The sequence below is a fragment of the Micropterus dolomieu genome, linkage group LG08, assembly GCF_021292245.1.
Source record: "Micropterus dolomieu isolate WLL.071019.BEF.003 ecotype Adirondacks linkage group LG08, ASM2129224v1, whole genome shotgun sequence".
NCBI lineage: Eukaryota > Metazoa > Chordata > Actinopteri > Centrarchiformes > Centrarchidae > Micropterus > Micropterus dolomieu.
In genome coordinates, this window is record NC_060157.1 from 5,826,242 (window position 1) to 5,852,321 (window position 26,080).

A 26,080-nucleotide genomic window follows, 5' to 3' on the forward strand; every position below is an offset into this window, starting at 1 on the left:
TGTGATTTATGCTTCATGTGAGAACTGCCTGAGACAAACTGAGGCCTAACCAGTCTGGTTTAAAATAGGGTGTGGTATTCTCTGTGGCCCATGGGAGGGATAGGGAGGTGTCTCATACTGGCAGACAGGCAGTATTTACTTCTGCTCTTATTAGACTGGATTTCTTCTGGATAATACTATTTGAAAATGTGGGAAAAGAGGGAAAGATGCATCCAGTACATTTGTTATAGACTGGCTTTACAAACAACACATTCACAAGTGTTGTAAAAGTTTTTATTTAATTTTGGCTTTGTAATTTTGACCAGGTTTGGCTACACAAATGCATCTTCAAATTCAATGTTATTTGATTTTATTAAATGCACCAAAACAGACAAAACAAAATGGCTACATTACACTGACTTGTATGAAAACCTCTGTACTGCACTTAGAGTATTATCTTGTGTTATTCATTAATGCATTATTAGATTAAGGAAAAATTACTAGCAAAATGTATTTTAAATATGATCATGGCAGATTGATTAAAACTGTCAATTTTTGTAGGTTTTCCTTTTTCAGGCGGTCTGCGTTCATTTCCAAAGTCAAAGGCAAAAGAATTTCAGCTCAAACCCTCTGTCCTTTTTTAAAACCCATGTATTACTGGGTAAAAGAACAATTGAGAAATATTAAATAGCACACGTGCAGAGCGCCTTTCTCATAAGACATGGAGTTAAGAACCATTCTGAAATTTTCTCTGTCTCACAGCCATGCGGCAATTGGACTCTTTTGGAAAATAAATTTAGGTTTGCTTTCGTCTGACAAAAATGCTTTTGAATGCTGAAAAGACGTGTACTTCACAATGGTACAAAAATACAGACACACACAAAGTGCCCTCATGCGTACAAAAGTTGAACTCATATTTGGCTCTAAAGCACAACAGGCCTTGAATATAATGCGGTGGAACAGTGGGGACAGTTTTCTACACTGAAACATATATGAAACCAGTAAATGCTACAACAGCTCACATCCCAGCCCACCTCCTGTTGCTGCTATTGCATTAATATAAATCTGTAGATTGAGCAACCTTAGATCAACATACAGTGATTGTTTTTAATAAGATAAACCCCAGCCTTTATTTTCTACTTACTTGTTATATTGCAAAACATATGCAACTCTCATTGAAAACCACCTGTGCGCTAAACAGCACTGTATGACAAATACCACAGGTAAATACAGTACATACACAACAGCAGTGGCACTCATAAGCTCCCTATTTTCCTTATCTATTTGGTTCATCAGCTCCCAAACCAAAGCAGCAGAATGACAATTAATGCATATAAATCCCAAGTGAATATAGAAAATTTCACAGTGTAGTAAACCACAGTCTCAAATGCAGATTTTGCAGGATGCATTTAACCGAAATGTAACTCATGATGGACTCTTTCCTAAGAGAGTGAAGAGCAACAAGATGAAAACAATAACTTGGCTTTACAGCATTGTTGGATTACAGTTTTTGCTATTTCAGCAGTATTTTCTGGAGAGTTTTTTGATGCGACAGACACACACATTTATGACTACCCAATGAATATTTCTCAGCTTTTTTACCACATTGCAGATAAATCATTCCCTAATCTTTCACACATTTGTGTCTCAACAATCAAGTTTAAGGCATAGTGGAGAGAATATTCAGTCTGCATATGTTATCAACATTCCTTTAGCTGTCAACTACCTAATACAAACAGATCTTGGGATAAAACATAATTATGTAGCGAGTGTCTAATCTGCCTGAATCTGTGTTGTGAGAGCCAGGCCGCTTGTGCCAAATAAAGATTGAGTTAAAAGCCTCCTTTTGCAAAAATGTTGACACGCTTGTGACAAACTGCGATGAAGGTGAACTGAGACCCTGCTTCTCCAGTGTAAGCACAGCGAACATACTCATACAGACAACATGCAGCCCTGACTTTAACATGCAAACATCATCATATTCAGATTTACTGAATTGTTTCAGTCATTCAATGTCCTTCAGTTTGTTAAACCTCTGGAAAGAGAGGAGCTTCACAGAGCCTCACGCAGTCACACCAACAAACACCTACAGAAGAGCTGCAGCTGTCTGCGGAAGGCATCTTTTCCTCCTCAGCGGTCTCTTTGATCTCTGGTCCTAACTGAGGAGGAGGCAGGCCATCTCTCTCCAACACTGTTGGTGACCTGCTGCACATAAACATTTGTCTTTTAATGGACTCCTTGTTCTCACTATATCACTTTCTTTTTTCCCCAGCAGGTTTTGACATCACATTTATTACCTGAGGTGGTGGACAGTTTCTCATGACAAAATGTGTACGAAGAGAATGGCCAGGCCAATATTGAGCAGGATAACCATGCAGATCATTATGGTGTTTGGGCCCTTGAAAACAAAGCAAAATATATGAGAAATTAAGTCAAAATAACTCAACAGTAACACTATATGCTTACTGTTATGTTTCACACCTTGTGAATGTGTAAAATTACTGGAGGTTTGTGAACATTACTACTTAGGAATATTTCTACATTTCGGGAAAATATGCGAATTACATTTTTTTTTGCTGAGATCGATACCCAACGTATTATCTGCATGTTCAATACAAAGCTACAGCCAGGAGACGGTTAGCTTATCTTAGCATAAAGATTATGAGCAGGAGGAAAACCTGGCTCTGTCAAGTGTACCTGCATCTCTAAAGCTCACTAATTAACATGTGATATCTTACCTGTGGGCTTTAGAGGTGCTGGGAGCCAGACTAGCTGTTAGCCAGCTGTTTGTTTACAGTCTTTGTGCTAAGCTAAGCTAACTCCTGGCTGTAGCTTCATATTTAACAGAGAGGTAACATGAGAGTGGTAACAAACTTCTCATTTAACTCTGAACAAATAAGCATATTTCCCCAAAATGTCAAATTATTCCTTTATTCCTTTACAAAGCAAATATTTAATAAGAAAGTGTAAATAATTTGTACCAAACAAAGTGGTTTTACCTGATCCATCAAATACATTTTCTGGGAAATATTCTGGACACACTAATAATGAAAGCACTGTAAAACCAATAGCTCTCATATAAAGATTGGAAAGGGATAAACTTTTAGGAAGTAAAAAAGTAAAAGTAGCACCTCCACAAGAAAATAATATTTATCACAATGCATGAAAAAAGTGTGTCCACATAATGCAGCGTGGCAACTTGGAAATAGGACAGTTAACCTGCACTTGATGGAAATCAAAGTCACAACGAAGTGCTTTCCTTAGATGAGTCAAGGTGACTTTGACATCCATGGCTTTAGATGATGTCCAGACATTTTATTGTACTCGGTCAAGCTCAAGCTACATTTTTTTAGTTAAACAAGGCTAAAAGTTAAGAGAGTCTACAACCATGCTAGCAGCTCTGTGAGTCTGTCTGACAATACAGATATGAGTACAGGAATGTAATTAGTCTCACAGGTATTTGGTCATTAACCAAAGTATTGGACAAATTAAAATGTTGACCTGATGGTGTCGCTAGTGGGAAAGATAAGGAATCACGAAGTTATTACAGTTTATCCTGAGGGGAACATGGATGTTTGTACCAAATTCCATGTCAACCCATCCAATTGCTGTTCAAAACTAATATTTTCAACCTAATGATGGCGCTAGAGGAAAAGTTACAGGATCACCAATGTAAGTATAATTCCTCCTCTAGGGATCATGGATGTCTGTACAAAATGTTTTGGCAACCTGTAGTTGTTCACACATTTCCGTCTGGATCAAAGTGGTAGACTGACATTGTTGACCCTACAGCAAAGCTGCTGACATGCCTATTTGTCTGTTTACATTCCCCCAGACGCAAATAAAAAGAAATGCACTGCAGCACCACGTGTATGTATAGAAATAGCAGTATATGTTGTTTTATTTTAAATGTTACCATATTCTAATATCCATTTAATTATCTAGTAAGTTCTATGCATGTAGCTTGAAGGGACTACAAACTTTCATTTAGTTGCACAACCTTGTGTTGTATAAAGATAAACTACCTTGATGCTTGACACTTGAAAAACAATTAAATGTGAGTTTGTATGTACATTTACTGTCTTACCTCCAGCTCCAAAGACTCTGCAGTCACCTCGTTACTTGGGCTCGACACCATGGCCTTCATTCTGGTTTCTGCTTTGGGCTCCACCTTCGGAGGTGTTTTGGCAACAATGGCTTTGGCTTCCACTTGCTTTTGTACCATTTTAGGCTCAAGATTGGGTGCAGGTTTTGGAGGTGGAGCTGGGCTGGGTTGTCGTTTTGGTAATGGCTTTGTTTCTGCTTTGCTGGAAGGCCTGCTCACCTCCCTGGACTCCACTTTGTTCTCAGAGACAGACAGCGCTCGTTCGTGGACTGATGGCGGTCTTTCAGTTTTGACCTCAGTGGTTTTAGGCTCGGGGGTGACAGCTTTGGAGGACACCCTGGAGCTGGGGCGCGGGGCTTCTTCTTCATCTGGAGAGATGAGGCTATTTCTTACAGGGGCAGCAGCAGCAGCAGGAGTGACGTCTGGAGCTTTTGCCTCGGTGTCTAACTTCTGCAGGGGCTTGATCTCCAGGTCAGAGCCTTGCCCGTTCTTGCTGCTCTGACGGCTGGGGGTGCGAGAGGGGCCTCGGTTGCTGGGGGCACCTCCGCCCTCAGGTGCAGCCGAGGCGGGAGCAGATATGGAGATTGAAGGGGTGGTGGGGCGACTGTTGGACCTGCTGTTGGGTTTACTGCTACCCTTACTGCCACCATCTTTACTGGTTTTGTCTTCATTCCAGCTTCCTGGACTGAGGAGTTTAGGGTCTTCCTTGCTGATGATGCCTGGGCTGGGGGAGGGGGTGCGGCCTGGTGATGAGCCAGGCATGAGACTGTCCAGTTCATTCATTAGTGGGCTTTCGGGTGGCGTGGGCAGGGGCTCCTCTTCAGCAAGCAGCGGCTCATGCATAACAGGGTCTGCATTCTCAATGCCCTCCACGACCTCCTGTAACACTCTCTTCTTCAGATACTCAGGACCTGTGTGAGACCAATTCAATCAGTATATTAGTGTTTTTCTCATCACAGAGTCTAATATATTAAGAGCAATGATCAGCACTGGAGAGTATATAAACATTTAGAAAACATTTTTTGGTTAATTATTAGTGTCATTACCATAAAAAAATATATTTCTGCTGTTTCCCAGCTAACATAATTGTCATGGAGCACTCCTTTATCTCACAAGACAAATTATTACTACAGTAGGAAATAACAACTGGATGTAATTATAGAAACTGACTTTTTAATAATCTCCTGCTATCCACAAACCAGACCAATTTCCTTTAGACTATAATATCAGGAAATAGCTACAGGAGGAGAGGCTTTATAATTATATATATATATATATATATATAATTATGCAATTCTCTTCCTAAACTACACTAAATTCCTGTGACCAGGAAGAAACTACCGAGGCTGTTAGAGTGACAACTACTGTAGCTACCCTTGGTTATATTTGCTCACATTACAGAGAGAAAAAAAGAGAGTGCCAAAGAGAAACATTTCACCATAAGATAAACAAAAAAAGAAAGATATTATGTCAAAGACAAAGTGATATTTATTCAAAAGGACAAGGCTGACAATATTGTCAATAAATCTCATGATAAGACAAAAAACAATAAAGCGTTATATTCTTTCCATATTTTTTGATATTTTAAATTTACATTTACTGCCACAGCTGGTTTTTGGTCACAAACCGATTTGTTCCATCTGAAGACAAAAATCTTTAAAAACAGGTCACAAATGTATATAAAAAAAGGCTAAATAATTTCCTAAGAAAGCTGGGGACTGTAGTTTTCATTTTCGGCCACCAACTAGCAGGAGGTCGTTTGTAGGATTGAGTCAAAATAAACTACAGTGTGTGTGTTCATGGTAATGAAGAAACATGTCACCCAGTGCAACAGTGTGGCTCATTGATGTGTTTTTAATAGTCATTGGGAGGAATAATATATATCAGGCTTTGGCTACACTGATAATATTTGACAGTAGGATTAATTAATTGTTGGTTTGGATCTTTTTAATGAGATTTGTTGAAAATAAGAAATATATACAGTATAATATCACAAGACTTATCCTTTAAAGTGCGAGGCTAAGAGTTGTTTTTCCCACTGCAAGTAAACCAGATGGTGCACACGCTGACACTGTATGTCTGTGTTGTTGTCTCCTTGGTGAGAGATCTTTCATGTAAGAATGCATTGCGGTATTTGTAGTGTTAGTCAGAGACAATACGAGCAGCCACTGAGAAAGCTGGATGTGTCTGATTATTTTAAGCTCTCCACCGAAGGAGAAAGCAAGAGAAAAATGCAAGAGGCTCCTATATGGCTGGGCTTCTTTTGTATGCAATGTGTAAGCGAGTGTTGACCAGACTCGCAATGAAACTGATATGATCCCTTCAACCCAATAAGATGTTCCTTTTTTAGACATTAAAATGCGACTACCCTTGTGGTGAGCCTCAGCCAAGGATCTGCTAGCTCAAGCTGGAGGTATGCACAGACACACATTATAAACGTGGTTTGCAGTTTATATTTGCTGTTTCCTTCAAATAATGATACACCGTAAGTCAGTAAGAGTTGTTCAAGTCATGCCATCTAAAGTATTGATGTGTAAGCTATTTATATTGACTCCACAAATATAAAGCTATAGTATGTGGTGTGCATTTTGTGGTGCATTTGCATTTGGGAACTATGGTAAATATGAGCCTTCTACAAAAAAATAATTTATTATATCCAATTTCAGGTGAAAATAACAGCTTGAATACATCTATGTCTGTGCTTGGAGTCTTTCATGCAGTTGTTTCTATACTGTATCATCTTTTTCAGAGGGGTACCATGGTGTTAATATCCCTAAAGTTAGTATGTTTTGCATATTATTATCCATCTTTCAGAATTCTTCCCAGATAAAAAGTCCACTGACCTGGCTGGTAGAAAGAAGGAGAGAGCTCTTTGGCCACCAGTCTGGCAATGTTGGACTCACTGTTGGCGGCCTGGGCGGCCTGTTCAGCTGCCTCTGCCTTGGCCTTTGAATGGGCCGTCCTGCAGGGGACAGATGCAACACAATTCACTGGAGCTACAACAACCATCCAGATGTTCTATTTTCATTTTACTGTTAGTGGCATCAGTTCTAATCTAAAATAAGTCCATTCATGCACAAACTATTAATTGTTTCCAAGTAATCAATGTAAGTTTAAAAGAAGAGTTAGACTTCCTGGGAAATATGCTTAGATAAGAAGATGTATACCACTCTTAAAAGCTACAGCCAGTAGCTGGTTAGCTTAGCTTAGCTTAATGACAGGTAACAGGGGGACACAGCTAGCTTGGCTCTGTCCAAAGGTAACAAAATTAACACCTATTAGCACCTCTAAAGCTCAATGATTAACACACTGTGTCATGTTTTTTGTTTTCCAGTCTTTATGCTAAGCTAAGCTGACCAGCTGCTGGGTTACAAGGTAGATTTATTTGTCATTTAACAACACAGGATTGGTGAACGAGATAAAGTTTGTAGTTCCCTTCATGTTACTCACAAAAAGCAAAAGTTACATACAAAAATTGGTGGTATCGGTCTTTTGAATCTTTGCAAGAAGCGAATGAGTTCATTTCCCAAAATGCAACAAACTCAGCTCACAGAAAAGTGCTCCAAACAACAAAAACGAATGATGACAATATCACACTATCTCAGATGAGAGATTGTCACCTGCATTTACAAAACTCTATAGACTCTTATAACTTTATACACTTCTGGACATAATTTAAAACAAAGTGGTCACATAACGCTTAACCGATTCGTAGATCAACAGAAAATAAGCTGACAAACGTTTTGCTGAAGTAAAAATACCAAATATTCACTACTTTCAGCTTCACAAATGTGAGGATTTGCTACATTTCTGTATATATGCGACAGTAAAGTGAATATCTTTGGGTATTGGACTGTTGGTAGGAAAACAACAAGCAATTGGAAGACAATTCATTGGGTATGATGGGCATTTTTGGCATTTTTTACTATTTCTGACAGTTTCTGGACCAAACTGTGGAGAGCAGAATGCAATAGTATAAAGGCAGCAACGGGATGATGCAATATTCAGTGAGTGAAATAATTTGCATTACTAAACTTTTTATTTTACTTTTAAATGGGGTGGTGATGAAGCAGTGGATAAGACATATGCTTTTGGTGTGAGAGTCCCGGGTTCAAGTCCACTGTGACACACCAATGTGTCCCTGAGCAAGACACTAGTTTCTCCAGAGGCGTGTGACCTCAGACATATATATAACAACTGTAAGTCGCTTTGGATAAAAGCGTCAGTTAAATGAATGATTATTATTATCCGTTCTACAGTTTGTCACAATGTCACATATTTTGCGATGTTTTATGCACTTTGACCTTCACCTTGACCTTCTTGATCAAACTAAATACAACCTTGAATATGAACCCTTAGATGATGGCTTAAAACATTTTAAGACTTAAAAAAAATCCCACAGCACAGGGCTTGATAATAGTATTCAATCATGTTTAAATGAAGGCCAGGGATGGATGGCTGCTGGTCATATGGCTCATTAGTATTATTAGCTACCGAGAGAGGAGGTGTCCTTTTCTGCTGTTGAGCTGAGACAGAAATAAATTATGCTTTTATTATTTATGCCCCCCCCCCCCCAGCGAGACAATGAGTTATTGCTGGCAGGTCACGGAGGTTCCATCATCACACATATTTCTATCTGATAGGGAGACAGAGAGCTGGCAACAAGAGAGAGGACTCACTGGAAGGAGTACAGCAGTGAGGCAGCCATTTGCCTCACAAAAGTTTCGACCAACAGTGGACAACAAGATCGGGAGAGTTTGTGCATAATGCAACACTTGTGGTAATGTAATTCTGAATGTTCTCCCTGCGTTTCTCAAACTTTCTCCTTTAAATCAATGAGAACAGGTAACAGAACAATTCTGGGCACTTTTATTTAAAAAAAAAAAAAAACCAATAAACATACACAATAGACCATAAATACAAAAATGGGGCAGCACACTTTCACAATATGTTTATTTCCTATCATTTCTATTATTATGATTATTATTATTATGTTTCTCATTAAATAACAAGGCTAAGAGTGTCTAGCTGCTCTGTGAGGCTGTACTGTAAATGCTTACACCATGATAACATTCTCACAAAGCTAACATGTTACTGTTTAGCAGATATAATGTTTACCTGTGTGTTTAAAGTAATGCTAACGTTTGTTAATTATCACTAAACACTATTTATTTAGCTGTGTGAATTTTGGTTTTGCAGGTGTTTAGTCTTTAATAAATTAATGAACAAATTAGAATTTTAAGGGATCAGCAAAGATATTACAGTTCATCCTTTGGGGAACATGAATGTGTGTACCATGTCACGCCAAACCCTCCAACAGCTGTCAAGACATTTTATTCAAAACCAAAACTGTCAACCTCATGAGTGAGGCAAGGGGAAAAGTCATAAGCATTGATAATGTGGGCGCCATATACCAAACATTGTGCCAATCCATCTTGTAGAAGAAGAAATATCCAACTGGATAATTTAATGAACTTGGACTGCCACCCACACTCTGTGACTGGCTCCTGGCAGGTCCCAGTCAGTCAGGATTGGCAGCAGAACCTCAGCCACCATTATAACAAACATTGGCACTCCACAGGGATGCGTCCTCAGCCCCATCCTCTACACCCTGTTCACTCATGACTGTGCTGCCTCCCACAAGGACAACATCATACTGAAGTTCGCAGACGACACCGCAGTGAGGACGAAGTGGCCTACAGGAGGGAGGTGGTCAGCCTGGTGGCGTGGTGCGAGGACAACAACCTCAGCCTTAATACTGACAAAACGAAGGAGACAATAGTGGACATGAGGAAGGAGAGGAGACCTCATCAGACACTATTCATCTGGGAGCTTGAGGTAAAGAGGGTGAGCAGCCTCAAATATCTGGGCTCCACATCAGTGACGACCTCAGTTGGACACTGAACGCCACACAACTGGTCAAGGATGCTCAACAGCGGCTGTACTTCCTGAGGAGACCGAGGAAGTTCGGTATGTCACCTAAAATCCTCAGCAACTTCTAAAGGTGCACTGTTGAGAGCATTCTGACCAGCTGCATCACCGTGTGGTATGGCAGCACTACTGCAATGGACTGCAAACGCCTGCAGAGAGTGGTGAAGACAGCTGAAAAGATCACCAGGACTGCAGAGAATCTACCATCAAAGAGTCCACAGGAGAGCTGCCTTCATTATCAAGGATCCCACTCACCCCCAACACATACTGTTTACACTTCTACCCTCGGGTCGGAGTTACAGAAGTGTGAAATGTAGGACTACACGACTGAAGAACTCTTTCTACCCCACTGCCATCAGGCTCCTGAACAGTTAATAGGCATGTGGACTCCATTATCATGCCCATCTTTACACTGTACCATGACATGTTAATTGCACTATTTTTGCACATCTGCACATTGCTCCATGCACAATTTCCACATGTATATAATTAATCAGTTGCACAACTGTTAATTCGTCTGCCTGCACAACGACTTCTGACGTTTACACTTTGTATTTTCTGCTGTTTCTGCTTTTACTTTTATTGTAGGCATTTGGTGTGGACAGCAAAGTAAGAATTTCAGTGTACAGGAAAACCTGCTGGTGGTGCTATATTAAAATGTCAGGGGATCACCAAAGTCAGTAGGCTTGATCTACTGGGGACCTTGAATGTATGAAATTTCATGGCCACCCATTCAATAGTTAAATCTATATCTAATAAGATATCTCAGTAAATAGGTGGCCTGATCAGCCAACAGACTGACATTGACATCCCTCGATCCTCACTGCCATTTGTCCCACCTTAACTGTGAGAATTACTGATTGTGATTACTCTGTGGATACTTGACATGCTGTAACTTTACACTGAGCTGAAAATAGCTCCCTGGTCCACTCGAAGACTCAGTGGGGAAGGTGCTTCCCACTGGAACAATTAGAGACTCCTGAGGTTCCCTGTTGAAGATAGATGAGCTCCACCTGTCCACACACAAGTCAGCACCTCCTCTTCCAGGAACCTCGACACGCTGTTCGGTCAAATCTCACATGTTTAAACTTACACTGAAATCATTCATTAAAGGCAGAGTTATAATAACAACAGCTGCTATCTAGCAGCAAGCTTTTTTGGTACAACTCCCAAGGCAATGGCACAATTTAGAAGTAAATCATACCCCAAAAATACAACACACACACACACACACACACACACACACAGGTTAAACACAGGAATATACCATTTAATTGTGCCAACTATCTACCACTTATGAAGTCTGTAAACATCAAAAAAGTGTATTTGACAAAATAGCCTATATTATTACTGAAATGTGTCTCTTAAAGGATAAGGCTGCATATATTTTGTATGTATATTTTTCTGATTGTCACTAAACTCTGTCTCTTTCTGTCTCGCACTATGTTCTGACTTTCAAACATATACATGTGTGGTACTCAGCCCAAAGCCCACTGATTCCTACCTGAAGAACTGAGTTCACTAAAAGTGAACTTCTTAATATGAAAGGATAAGTCTGATGATATTCTAAATTTTATTTACATTTACTTCCCAAGCTGGTCTTATATAAACAAATATAAACTTTGATTTAAAAAATAGGCCCAGTGATTTCATAGAACAGCTGGAGCACTATAGTTTTTAGAAAACATTAGTCAAACAGGAGTAAATTGTGCATTTGCTGGGAGCTATGTTCAGTGGTGGCACCACAAAAATTTTCACCTTTCACAAGCCACAGATTTTGTCAATGCCTCACCAATGGTTCCACCAGCACAACTCTCAGTACCATAAATGTCCAGAAACCTCAGACTTTAGCGGTGCTAATCATCACATTTCCTTGAGTGCAGAGTGAGAGCTCACCCCGAATCAGCTTTATTGTCACTGAACGTAGTTTAACGAGATTTACAGCAGTGAAGATAAAAAGACATAAGATAAGATAAAAAGATATAAGATAAGATAAAAAGACATACAGGTAACAATAAATAATCGACAGAAATTCACATAAATGGTTAAAAACTGGAATCAGCAGGAGTAAAGGATATTGCACAGTCCACGTATCAAAAAAAATATTGCACAGTTAATATATAATAAAAAAATATTGCACAAATTCCAGTGGCCATCATAGCACTCAGACATGATACTGAGTAGTACTGTTCATTGTTTTTGACACTTCAGTTCTTTTAGGGCTTGTTGAAAGAAACTGTTCAGGAATCTGGAGGTGCGGGTCTTAATGGACCTGTAATGTCTCCCAGGAAAACAGGAAAAGGAAAAGGAAAACAGCAGCTTCTGACACAGGTTCACCTTCCTGAGTGCCCTTAGAAAGTAGATGCGCTGCTGAGCCTTTTTCACAAGCGTGGTAGTGTTATTAGTCCATTTGAGGTCCTCAGAGATTATTGTGCCCAGGAATTTGAAGTTGCTGACTCGCTCAACCATGTCTCCTTTGATGTATAGAGGAGCATATTCTCCTTCCTTTTTCCTAAAGTCAATTATCAGTTCTTCTATTTTAGAGGTGTTGAGTACCAGGTTGTTAATGTGGCACCATGCAGTCAGTTTCTGGACTTCATCCCTGTAGGCAAACTCATGTTTTTGGGCTCCGTGACCCTGTACACAGGATAAGTGGTTGACGATGGATGGATGGATGTTCTTGGGCATCCATTCTGCTGGGGATGATGGTATTAAACACAGAGCTAAAATCAACAAACAGCATTCTCACATACGAGCCGCAGGTGAGCTGGTGCTGTGTGAAAAGTAGTGTTGATGGTATCTTCTGTTGACCTAATTGCTCTGTAGCATATGTTGGCCCAGAGGATTTAATGTGTTTTAAGACAAACCTCTCAAAGCACTTCTTTACAGTAGAGGTAAGGTGCACAGGTTTGCAGTCATTTAGGCTCCTGATAGGTGTTTTCTTGGGTACTGGGACAATGGTGGCAGATTTAAAGCATTTAGGAACAGTGCATGTAGACAGAGATAGGTTAAAGATGTTTGTGAATACCTCGGCCAGCTGATCTGTACAGCCCATAAGAACCATCCCCGGTATGCCGTCGGGGCCAGCCGCCTTCCTGGGTTTCACACCACGGAGCACTCTTCTGACATCCTCTGTGGTCACAGTAAGTGGCAGGTCATTAATAGCTGTCAGTAGAGCAGGCCCTGTCTCCGTCTCAGTCATCTCAAAACGGGCAAAGAAGTGGTTGAGCTCTTCAGCAAGCAGGTTCCTACTGGTGTTGATTATTGGATCCTTGCTGCCCTTGTAGTTGGTTAGATTGTGGTTGTATTGCATTGTAAAGGAAAAACAGATATAATCCTAAAATAACCAGTCAAGTATTCCAAATATAGTAGATGTTGAATTAGTGCTATACAGTAGTATCACTGAACCAGTGCCACCAGGAATTAAAGAGCACAGAGTACTGTGTTTCCTTAAAGGAACCCTGTATTTATAAAGGGCGAGCAACGTAATAATATATCCTCCGCTGTGGTTATAGTTGCTGAAATTGGCTAGCATAGCTGCTAATGTCACGGTAGGTGGTAGAGCTAATATGGGGATTGTTTTGACTGTACTTCACAGAAAAGCCATTGTTCAGCTGTTGGGTATTTATAAACATTTGATTCCGACAGTAATATTATATCATGGAAGTAATATGCCTCCATATGCCCTGATATGTCACTCAGCATCTGTATTAATTTATTGACTACTACAGAATACCAGGCATCTTAAAAATGACATCAGTTCAGTTAATGACAATACTTCCAGAAATACAGATACAATCAAATTAACTTAAATTAACAATATAATAAATAGTAAATAAAAACTGAATTATACAATACATTTAAATTAAAGCAAAATAAGATAAGTATCATCTAACAGTGTGTCAGGTAGTTTTAATTACTTTTTACTATTAATGTCTCAAAGATTTAAGAACTTTGGGAGCTTTTAGTTGTGGTTTTAGTGATAACGCAATCAAACACAATCCTGCTGAGAATGACGAGATACAGGCTGTAGATTCAACCTACACAAACTATTTTTGGCCACTTGCAGGCAGTGGAAACATGTTGTGAACACAACACAAGTAACAAGTTTGTTACAAATAAAAGTCCTGCTAAAAGTACAAAAGTATTGGCATTATAATGTACTTAAAGTATTGAGAGTACTCATAATGCAGAATGGCCCATTTCAGAATCGTGTATATTATATTATTGGATTATGCATTGTGTTCATCAATTTAATGTTGCAGCTGGTAATAGTAGAGCTAATTTGAACTACTTTAAATACTTTTGGGTCGTTTAATCTATAATAATACATAATCAGTATTAGTTGATTTTATTTTGTTTCAAATAAAGATTTCAAATAAATGTAGTGGATTAAAAGTACAATATTTCCCTCTGAAAAATAGTTTAGTTGAAGAAAACGGAGTTAGTCAACAGTACTTGAGTAAATGTACTTAGATGTTTTCCACCACTGCAGACAGACCTGTCAGATTTTTATAAGCCCCCTCCTACAATACAACAAAAGGATTCAGGTCAAAATTGGCCCTTTAAATTGTATAACTGCTGCAGTCTGTGTCGGCCCTCCAGTGCTTCTCTGCAACTAAACATGACATTTGACACTGTGACCTAAATACCCTTTATGCTTTTAGGGCTGCCTTGAGGAGACGCTTGTTGTACTCTAAGGAGTGATGAAGAAACTGAAGAAACTGCCTTCAACACCAAAAGCCATGAGATCACAGAATAATATATGCCTTAAATCTTAATTTAGAGCCTGTGCAAATGTAAAAGCCTTTCATCAAATAGGTCCCGCTGTTCAGATGTTTTGTAACCATTTGTTTTTTTTGTCAGGCTGCAGTTGCCCTGTAGGCTGCTGATGGCGAGAGAGATATTCTGGCATTCTGGCATGTGCCACTGGATCTTTGTGGATGGTCCTATTCGACTTTGTAGCAAGTGTGTGTGTGTGTGTGTGTGTGAGAGAGAGAGAGACAGAGAGGGTGATTTTGTTTCTATAAAAAGACAAAATGTATCAGAGTATAATCAAATCACTTTGCCAAAAAACACATACAACAAGAACTAATTGCAACCTCATTATTGCAACATTGCTAAGCGGTCACATGAGGAATAGCACCCGAGATCTCATTAATTTCTCTCATTACTCACCATCTATTTTTCCCTGTGTGATTAAGTAAATAACTCATAAAAACAGACTGCAAATAGTCCTGCGCTAAGGTAAGACTTGAACTTTGTTTACAAATGTTACGACCAGCTGATTTCTCACCAAGACAAAATGCTAGAATCAGCAGTACAGTATGAAATCCAAGCTGCACAACTAAAGCTAGGTGTGGTACATATATACGCTAACCCTTTATACCCAAGCACTTGCTTATGAGCTGTGTCATATTTATATCCGCAGAACCATTTGACACCACTGCTGACGCAAGATGGACCGAGATTTGTGATCTCCAAACTGTTGCCGACTAGCAGCAGAGCTAAAGCACACAGTGGGTGATAGAAACTGTGTAAATCAGCAGGCGTACACATAGTTGTGTACCATGTGGACAAGTATTTAATTTGAGTAAAGTAAAAACTTGATATCGATGTGCAGACATAAGGAGAGGCACTGCAGTTCAGCATAACAAAGTCTGTGTGTGTGTCTGTGACTAGACAGGAAAGATGGGGTTTGGAGGCAAGGGGAGGGGGGATAATCAGCTGTTGCATTCCCCTGTGATTGTGATACAGCAAGAGTGTGCCTGTCCTTATTTAGTCAGGGCTCCTCTGTGACCACAGGGCCCCTGTGTGTGTGCGTCATTTACACCCTGTCCTGCAACACAGGTCCTCCTTTAGCCAGCCCATGCAAGAGAACAACAGACAGTCCACAGAGTGTCCGAATGCCAGTGAACGCTTAGAAAACTGGACTTGAAGAGGCCAGGTCTGGCATCCCATGCGGTGCACAGGTTGTACATGTATTTTTAACCGTCAACTTCATTGCCAAAGGATCATAGAGTGAGGAAACTACTGCCAGGAACAGATGTGTCATGTCTCCACTGCTTATATAATAACAGTTTTAACATGCAGGACCACTGGAGAGTGGCTGTTGTTTAGTTACTGTGGTGGCAAAAGGTTCAGATCATTTACTTAAATAGAAGTAACAATACTAGAATGTTAAAATACTCTATTCCAAGTTAAAGTGCTGCATTAAAAATCATTAAAAGTACAGAAGTATTATCACCAAAATGTACTTAAAATAATCAAATATAAAAGTATTCTTTCTGCAGAAAATTTCTGCTTTGACCGATGTATTATTACAAAAGACAATTAGATTGTTAATACTGATGCATCAGTTTGTAAACAGCATTTTACTGTTTTAGGTGGTTGAGGTGGAGCTAGTTTTAACTACATTATAAACAGTTTAGTCCAGTGGTTCCTAACCTAGGGGCTGGTCACTAGATAAATCTGAGGGGTTGTGAGATGATTAACAAAGTTCTGATTCACAAATATGGTTAAATTTTTTGCACTTTAATCTCTAAGTACTTTTTGTGAAATATTGGATAATATAACAATTGTATAAATGAAACCATGTGAGAAGTTATGAGAGGAAATGTCTATTTGGTGGAGATTTATGAAACATGTGACAAGGGGCTCCAACTTGACATGGCTTTTTACGTAAGATTGGGAACCACTGGTTAAATATATAAAAATATTTTTTATTTTAAAAATTTATCCAAATGTTTGCATGTAAAATTGTAATCTGAAAAATAGTAGCACCAGCTGTCAGCTATATGTAGTTAAAGTACAATATTTCCTTGACTTGAAGTATAAAGTAGCATAAAATGGTAAAGTGAAATAAAGTAAATTAATTAAAGATCCGTGTGTAAAATTACCTCCAAACTGTACTTACGTACTGTATTTGAGTAACTGCCCACCTCTGATCTTCCAGTAGTTCGGAGTTTACTCAAGAATGTGGTGAAGATATATTTCCTATGAGGTCATGTTTGGTTTATAAAGGTGTTTCTGAAAGCAGTCCTACATAAAGTGTTTGCTTCCATTCTCAGCTCTGTCCAGGCGCCCATGGGTGTGCTGTAGGTGAGCTTAAAGCACTGATAGAATGAACACCGGCCCATAACTCTTATATAGTGCTTATCCTTGGAGTACAATATTTAGATTTCAGTCTGCAGGGACAGGGGTCTGCAGTCCATCAGTGCAGTAAACACTGAGCTTATTTCAGGTGCTGAAGATGACAGTGGACAAAAACACCACCGCCTTGTACGGTCACAGACAAACTGAAGGTGGACGTGTGCATGTATGAACAATATACAATGTAAGAAAACCGTTTCCCTGTAGTTTGACTGACCTGTTTCATGTGAATCGATTTCAGAATGCACCGTGATTAGAAAGAGGTGTAAATATTCTCATATTCAGTTTCTTAATCAGACAGGTACAATCACCTTTTCAACACGCTAGACTGACATATACTCCTGGATCTGGTCTGTCACTAAGTTGAAGAAACTGTTTGACATTTTGAGAAATACACTGATTTGCTGAAACAGCTAGCCTGGCTCTGAACAAAGTAAAAAACTAAATGCACCTACCAGCACATTTAAAGCTCACTAATTAATGTGCTAATAATTAATGTGCCAATTTTTGCTTAGCTAAGCTAACTGGCTGCTAAAGACATGAATGTGGTATCAACCTTCTCATTTAACTCTCAGCAACAAAACAAATTTTGTTGTGACTTTTTGTCATCACAAAATGAAAAACTGTTCCTTAAAGATTTACATTTTAGACAGCTGTAGCACACTATATAATCAAATATAAATGGGCTACAAATAATATATTGCTAGGTTATCTTAAAATGTTGTGGTAATATCTTCTAATTCTCTGAGCTAGTCAAAGGTACAGTCACCCAACTGGGAACCATTTTTGTAAAGATGTCTCAGGGGGCCGCGAAAAACTGACATTGTGACATTGCTTGTTCGTGGTAGGGTAAGGCAACAGTGTGAACAAAGTAGATTCTTTCTATTATTTTCAAATGGTGCAATCATTGTAAAAACTGAAGTCCTAACAAACTGTATTACATCCATTATGGAAAACCACAATGGGCTTGAACATTTGATTATCCAGAGTGTGATATGAAATCCTGTGGTTCAAGCAGCGTTACTCTGAACAGCCACTTTAGACACTGCACTATTTCATGTCTGTAATACATTATGAAATAAACATAATGGCTCTTTGGTTGTGTTTTTTTATTATGGTAATTACTGTGACCAGCAGACAGAGTCAGTAAAGTGATTGAGTGTCTCTTTTTATTGTTTTTGTCTCTGTTTTCCCCTCATTTACTTTCATACACTGCCCTTTCAGTAAACTTAGCACCAGTTTCTGTGAAAAATATATACTCTGTGATCTTTGAAAAACCCATAAGCTCTGACATTAATTACTGATGTTCTGACGGTATTTACAGAATACTCAAAAACTTTTCTAACCATCTGGATAAAAAAGTAATCTGTTGCACGAAAATAAAAAGGATTTTTCCTATGTTGCGACTATATTTCGTATCTTGGTATGGTTGTAAAAGACATATGGACTTTCTTGTTTTGGGCAACATAAGAAACATATAAACACATTATTTTGCATGAAAATATAAAAAAATGCAATTTAACATCAATATAGACTTAAAAAATTGAAAAACAAATTTAAGTTGTATAAATTCAGCATGGACATTCTGTATGTGATTTCTGGCTGTCATCTTTGTTCTGAGGCGCAACTTATTTTTAAAAAAGTTAAAAATATTTTTTGTCATGCAGCAGATGGAAAATTTATATTATATATTTTATAATATTAACAGTCTTTGAGTATTCTGGAAATGTCTTCAGAAGAGCTTTAAGTGTTGTTATATGACATTTTGAGTTTTTTAAAGATCACTGGAGAATTGTTGTTTTTAGAAAAATGGATACTTAGCGCTGTAATGAGCCCCTGAAAGATGGGATTTCTTTTTCTTAAGTTATTTTTCATTCCCTCAGATCCCTAGAGAAAGGCTGAGCTATATTATGATCTAGTATAATGTATAATGGAGCAGACCTCTGCTGGCCACAGTGCAAGCAGATGCACCCTCAGCTGTGGCTTGGTTCGGCACGCGTCTGTCTCATTGCAGCTACATAGATAACTAGCGAAGCTCTTTCACAGACTGCTGCCGAGGCTGACTGAGACAGACAGTAGCTGTGATTATGACTTTTGCCGTTGTCATCACTGTGATCGTGTGTGTGCAGTAAGTTCACCTGGTTGTGCTGAATGTTGTACTGGAGCTGAACTCCTGTGGTATATTTTATTGGGTATATTTATCTTGAAAACAGTAATCAGAAGAGACTGATTGTCTATATAAATAGTTCTCTGATAAACAAGATGAAAAATAAATAAGAAGAAATATTTCTCCACCATCTGTTTTTACCTGGAAGCAGCGATCTCTGCCTTCTGCTTGCCGATGGCTGCGGCCCTCTGAGCGCCCTCCACCGCCCGCTCCACCTTGTGCTTGATCTTGGTTCCCTTCAGCTGGATCACCCTCTTCTTCATGGCCTTCACCAGCATGTTGTTCATGTACTTGCCCTCCTCCTTCCCTCCCTCGGCGAAGGTGGTGCAGCCGTAGCCGTGTCTCTGGTTGTTCAGCCACTCACCCTCGTACTTCAGCCCGCTGGACCTTTCACTTATTCCATATCCTGAGCGTTTGTCGTTCTTCCACTCTCCCATGTAGACCTCCGTGGTAGTGGCATCAATGTCTGCCTCCACTGGGGGGAAATCCTCAGCTCCGGCCAGGCTCTCATCCCCGATGCTGATGGTGGAGTTGGTGTCGCTGGCGTTGGAGCTGAGAGCCGATTCTGTCCTCAGGAAGCTGATCTTGCTCTTCTGGCTTGACAGCGAGGAACTTGAGTCTGACTTCTTTAGCTTACCCAGCAGGGAGCCCCTGCGGAACAGGCCCTTCTTCTTGGGTTTCACAGCCTCTGGGTCCACCTGGAGCGTGAGGGCGAAGCCTCCACGGGACGGTCCCAGGTGGGTAGGGGTGGGGACGGGTGTCTCCTCACCTGAGGCGTTGGTGGTGGTAATGATGGGGATGTCTTGCTGCAATACGGTGCCGTTGCTGTGCTCGCTTCGAAGGGAGGTCAGCGAGGTACGAAGGGGGGAGCGGACAACTGCTGCCATGCCATAGGGGACACTCTGACGGACCCCATAACCGTGCCGCATCCCACCAGTGAACTGACCCTGGAAAGTACCTGGAAACATCAGAAAAAAGGGATCAGTTTTTTTGTAACTGCACCACAGACCAAACTTTTAGCAATGCCAGCAGTGTGGCTCTATACAGATGGCAATGTCAGATGGTCCAGACTGATATACCACAACAACTATTTGATGGATTGCAATGATCTGTGGTACAAACATTCACTGTATCCAGAGGATGAATCCTAATCCCCTGACTTTTCCTCTAGTGTCACCAGCAGGTCAAAACGAATGACATTCCCATCAGCCTCTTCTGTACTTTGTGTTTGGTGCATATCAGCAGATGTTAGCATGTTAACACACTAAACTAAGGTGGTGAACCTGGTAAAAAATTATACCTACTTAACAGTAGCATATTAGCACTGTCATTGTGAGCATTTTGCTGATTTCAGCATTTAGCTCAAAGCACCGCTATGCATAACAGCTTCACAGAGTCTTCTGCCGCACTAGTCTACTGCCGCTAGCATGGCAGTAGACTAAACATGGCTTGCTAAAACTATGGAGCGAAAATAGTTAACTCTATATAAAACTAGCCATACTTTTATTTCTGCCTGAAGGTCATGGCTATCTTCAGTGTGAAAAGACTCATTCATTTATGCCCCCACTGAAGACACATACTGGAGGTCTCATTCTAAAATTGACATGTGTGTGGATTATACTGACAGCTAGGCCTCAGCCCGTGAGGCCAGGAGGGCATGGGGTTGTGGGCTATTATTAAATCCTGACATCTGGCGCTGTCACATCCCCCGATGCAACTTCCACCAGACTGGGCTTAAAGCTGATGAGTCAGCTGTTAAGGAGGGAAACCACTGATATTGTAAAGGTGGATATCACCACAATCGATTTTATTTGCCTAACTTATTAAGTTTCCTCTACACAGTCAAATGGTTGAGCAGGCGGATATTGATGTACCAGACTCTTGAGAGTATTGAAGGATTAAAAACCTAAATTAAAATGTTCAGGATTGTTTGTAACCTCTCGAGATAACCAACTCAGTTAGTATGGAGTAATTTAATTTTATCCAAACTAATCTTGCTTGTTAACAACAAACTCTTAATAACCAGTAGTGGAAATAAAGAAGCTAATTTACTCAATAACAGTTATGAGGTACTTTTACTTTACTTGAGTATTTACATTTTATGCTACTTTATACTTATATAAATAATAAATATTGTACCTTTTACTCCACTACAATTATCTGACAGCTGTAGTTACTACTAGCATTTTTATAGATTTAACTACACAACTGTCTATAAATATATAAGTAGTTCATAGTAACTTTACATACAAACATTAGCTACAATAAAGTGCTGCTTACACAGTAACCCATCAGACAATAATATAATATATAACACAGAGAGGGAACATTTTTCTGCATAATCTGTACTTTTGTTTTTGATACTTAAAGTACATTGTGCTGATGTATGGTGCTTTTGAATGCAGATCTTATTCTTGTAACTGAGTATTTTCACATGTCAGTATTCCTACTTTTACACAAGTAAAAGATTGGAATACTTCTTCCACCTCTGCTGATGATGGTGTAGTTTAACAAAATGGAAAGATTCCTGTGGGGTTTGATTTCCAACAAGCTTTGAGCACCTCTCTTGACTGACAGCAGCAGGGTTTCTTCTGGTTACACATCATAAACGACCATGAGGATCATGAGGCTGCTCGTTTTTTTCCTCAGTGATTTCTCTCCATGTCGCCTGTGATGAACTTGGTAAAATGGACCATATGGCCGCATTCGGCCTTAAGGGTTTTCATAAAATTACCACACTGTAATATAATCTAGTGGTGGAAAGTAACTTTTACTCAAGAATAATTTCCTTCTTTACTTTTATACTTTCCATTTTATGCTATGCTACATTTTACTCCTCTACATGTTTCTGTCAGGTATAGTTATTAGTTACTTTGCAGGTTCAGGTCTTACATACACAACATATGAGCAACACATAAAATCTAATGCATGTTTATACATTATGCTACCCAACAGCATATAAAGGAGTTAAAACTAGCTTCACCTCAACCAGCTACAACATTAAATACTCATTCAGAAGTAATAACATTCCATGATTGTAATATATATATATACATATAACAAACTGAAAGGGCCATTCTGCATAAGAAGTATGTTTAGGGACATTTGTCTAATACTAAGTTTTGTGTCTCCATTAAAACCCTCATATTGTCTTTTTCACACATCAGTTATGGTGTGCCTCAAGGGTCAATTATTGGGCCAATTTAGTTTCCCTTTATATGCTTCCCTTGGGTGATGTAATCTGACATGGTATTGCTTTTCATTTTTATGTAGTTGTCAGGGCCCGAGGCTCTGGAACAACCCGTCGGAGCAAATTAGGCTGTCTGAGTCAGTGTCTTCTTTGTTTTCTAACAACACACTTTTATCAGAAAGCATATCCTGATGTGAGACGCCTGTCTAATAGATTGTTTTTAAAAAAAAAATATTTCTTGTTTTTATTTTGCCCCTCCTGTATTTTATCTTTCACTGTCGCATTTCATTCCATTTTTCTCTCTGTGTCTATGTGAAGCACTTTGTTCTTTGTATTGATAGGTGCTCTATAAATAAAGTTTATTATTATTATTATTATTATTATTATTGACTTTGTAGGCTATTTTATGTCTTGACAGATGCCAATTACACATTAGTGCATCAATAATAATAATAATAATAATAATAACAATAATAATAATGCAGTGATAAATAGTAATAGTTTGAATATTTTTCTAAATATATTATAGATACATTTACCTTTGATACTTTTTTCTAATAATACTCATGTACATTTACTTTGCAGGACATTTACTTGCACCTGAATATTTTTATATTGCAGTATTGCTACTTTTACTCAAGTAAAGGATCTGAATGCTTCATCTACCACTACAGAGGCCCGCAGCTGCAATTTTATTGCACACGTTCACATTTCAATTGTGGTAAGTAACGAAGTAGGCTACATTTACTCAAATACTGTACTTAAGTACAGGTTTGAGATACTTGTACTTTACTCAACTACATTTCAGAGGCAAAAATTACACAGTAGTTGAAATTAGCGCCACCTGTACCAGCACCACCAGTGAGGAACACATTAATGCATAAATAATTACATTATAATATTATGACATACAATATAATATAATCATTTTGAATTGCCCAATTCTGCACTATGAGAACTTTTACTAAGTAAAATTTTGATTGCAGGACTTTTACTTTTACTTTTAACTTTTAAGTATATCATACCACAATTGGTGAAATCGCAGGAAGTTAATACAGTATTTTACTCAAGTAGGCTACTGTACTTAACAGTTTTATGGTACTTGTAATTGAGTATTTCCATTGCTACTTTCTGCTCCACTACTTTTCAGAGGGAAAATGGAGTTCTATCCACTGTGATATTGCTACTTTTACTACCTCCTCCACTAGGCTATTACTTTGCGCTATAATAAACTCAGTCTTAGTTTATAAATCTCACCTCCATCAGCATACGTTTCTGTCCCATATCCATCCTGAAGCCCATTATTCCATGTTCCTTCATACTTTGCTCCACTGCCAACACTGATCCGGATCCCATATCTCCCTTTGAAGCCGTGAGTCCATTCCCCTTTGTAAATCCAGTGTCCTTTGGTCTCTAATCCCAAACCGTGACGCTTTCCCTGCGACCAGTACCCCTCGTAGGTGTTTCCACTGGGCCAGGTGTAGACTCCCACCACCTCGAAGCCGTAGTTCCAGGAACCGGAGAACTCGCCCTGGCCTTTGGGTCCGGTGCAGATGCCATGGCCGTGGGCTTTGCCTCCCTCCCACCCTCCGCAATAAGCTCCGCCGTCGTCAAACTCAAAGCGACCTCCACTCATGCCTCACCGCAGCCCAAAAACGCACCTCTCGGAAAGTAAAGCTGTTTCAGTATGTTACCTGGCTAAAGATAAAACCTCCGTCAGTCTGACTTCACCTTCACCTGACATCAAAACTGATTGGAGATATCCTTGGTGCTGAACTTGTGGGGGGTTCTTCTTTTGGAGTTGGTTTGGGGATTTCTCAGCGTGTCCATGAGGTTCCGGTGCGCAACTTCAAACTTTAGCTACATAAACTTTTATTAATTTTTTTTATGTCCTCTTCTATGTCAGCGTCTTCTCGGACTCGTCGTTTTCACTTATAAATCCACAGATATTCCTCCAGAATAAATTAAGATGTTTTTCAAATTTTGGATTACCGGTTATTAAATCTAATTACTTCTGTAGGCTATTTTATGTTTTGACAAGCCAGGGATCTTACATGGCTTTTTCCAGGTGGCCACAGAGAAAAGCCCCTTTCCCCCCTGTGCCTGCCACCCAGCTATCTCCTGGCGGTCGCTGCTGTTGGAAATTTTTTAACAGACCTAACAAGGCGACCAATCCACACACACACACCCTTCCAAAAATACAACCCAATCCTTACTCTGCTGCCTGCAAGGAGCTATGCCAGAGTCTTGGCACCTCGGGGCTTAAGCTACATGCCATTCAGGACACTATAGGTTCATACAGTAGGACTACGCCCACTTAAAGCAGTTTGAACATAGTCTAATCAACAGTCTATTAAGCGTGAAGAAAGAGATATCTAAAAATACATTTTACATTTACATTTACTCATTTGGCAGACGCTTTTATCCAAAGTGACTTACATTTGAGGAACAACATACAAGCATCAACAGAGAACTACAGATCTACAACTGACAACATACTAGCAGCAGATTTAGTAGCGCAAAAAAAATAGACCAATATCTGTAATTTCCCATTGATGTTCCTGTATGGTCTCACAGATCTTAAGGCATTATGTCAAATGGGATTAGGATAATATTTCTACAATATTCTAATAGGAAATTAAATCCTGTGTCTTTGGTTGATGTTCTAATAACTTTATTTGACAGTACGACGTGTAGGCCTATGCATATCTGTTATAGGCTAATCCTCTTTGGTATATTTTGGGATATACTTATTGTTTTGATGTATAATAAATCATAAATCGATAGGATATTGTAATGATCATAAATTGTAGGTTGAGTTAGCTGTATCATTACTGGAGCCTACAAAATATACAATTTACTACTATTATATCCACTCATTAATCACTTTTTAATTTTACATCGCAAACAATTTAATTTGGAAAACATTTGGAATTCATGTTGTTCATTGTGGGATAACAGCATTTTGCTGTTTACTTCACTCTCTTCACTCCCTCTGCTGGCGAATATCGGTACCTGCTTTTTAAAAATGGCTATTCCCTCTGTAAACTGTGCTAAACTTTTTTGCAATACTAATGAGCAGCGATGGAAGAAGTACACATCTTTTAGACTTAAGTATATCTAAGCACTAATACAATAATGTAAAAATACTCAATTACAAGTAAAAATCCTCTTGCATTCAAAATCCCACTTAAGTAAAAGTACAATCAGCTATTAGCTTATCAAAGGCTTACAAAGTATCAAAAAGTAAAAGTACTCCTGCAGAAAAAATGGCCCTTGTGACTGATGGGTTTTCATATTCACTATTAAATAGTTGATCATGATGCTTTAACTACTTTATATAAGCCTACATTTAAGTTGATATAGTGGTCAGACCCATCCAGAGGGCATGAATATGAGAGGATTACTGCGCACATCAAAGTCAGGTTACAGTTTTGAGGAGCAGCCTTTTTGGTTCCAGTAGCCGCTTGTAATTTGATAAATTGCCTCAAGTGATGTCACTTGAGTCAGCGCCGGTTAAAGACTACAAGTTAGAAATTTTTTTTTTTAAATGCCA

General features: G+C 39.1%; 1 protein-coding gene across 1 annotated transcript; it reads right to left on the bottom strand.

The window, feature by feature from the left end:
- Window positions 1-816: 816 nt before the first annotated feature.
- jph2 (junctophilin 2) lies at window positions 817-24,610 on the bottom strand. Its single transcript, XM_046057555.1, has 6 exons — window positions 23,782-24,610; window positions 19,476-20,292; window positions 6,928-7,046; window positions 4,067-4,995; window positions 2,277-2,377; window positions 817-2,184 (listed from the first exon to the last, which is right to left on the bottom strand). Exons 1-5 carry the CDS (start codon window positions 24,158-24,160, stop codon window positions 2,297-2,299), a joined length of 2,325 nt encoding a protein of 774 aa, XP_045913511.1. The 5' UTR covers window positions 24,161-24,610; the 3' UTR covers window positions 817-2,184; window positions 2,277-2,296.
- Between the last annotated feature and the right edge of the window lie 1,470 nt (window positions 24,611-26,080).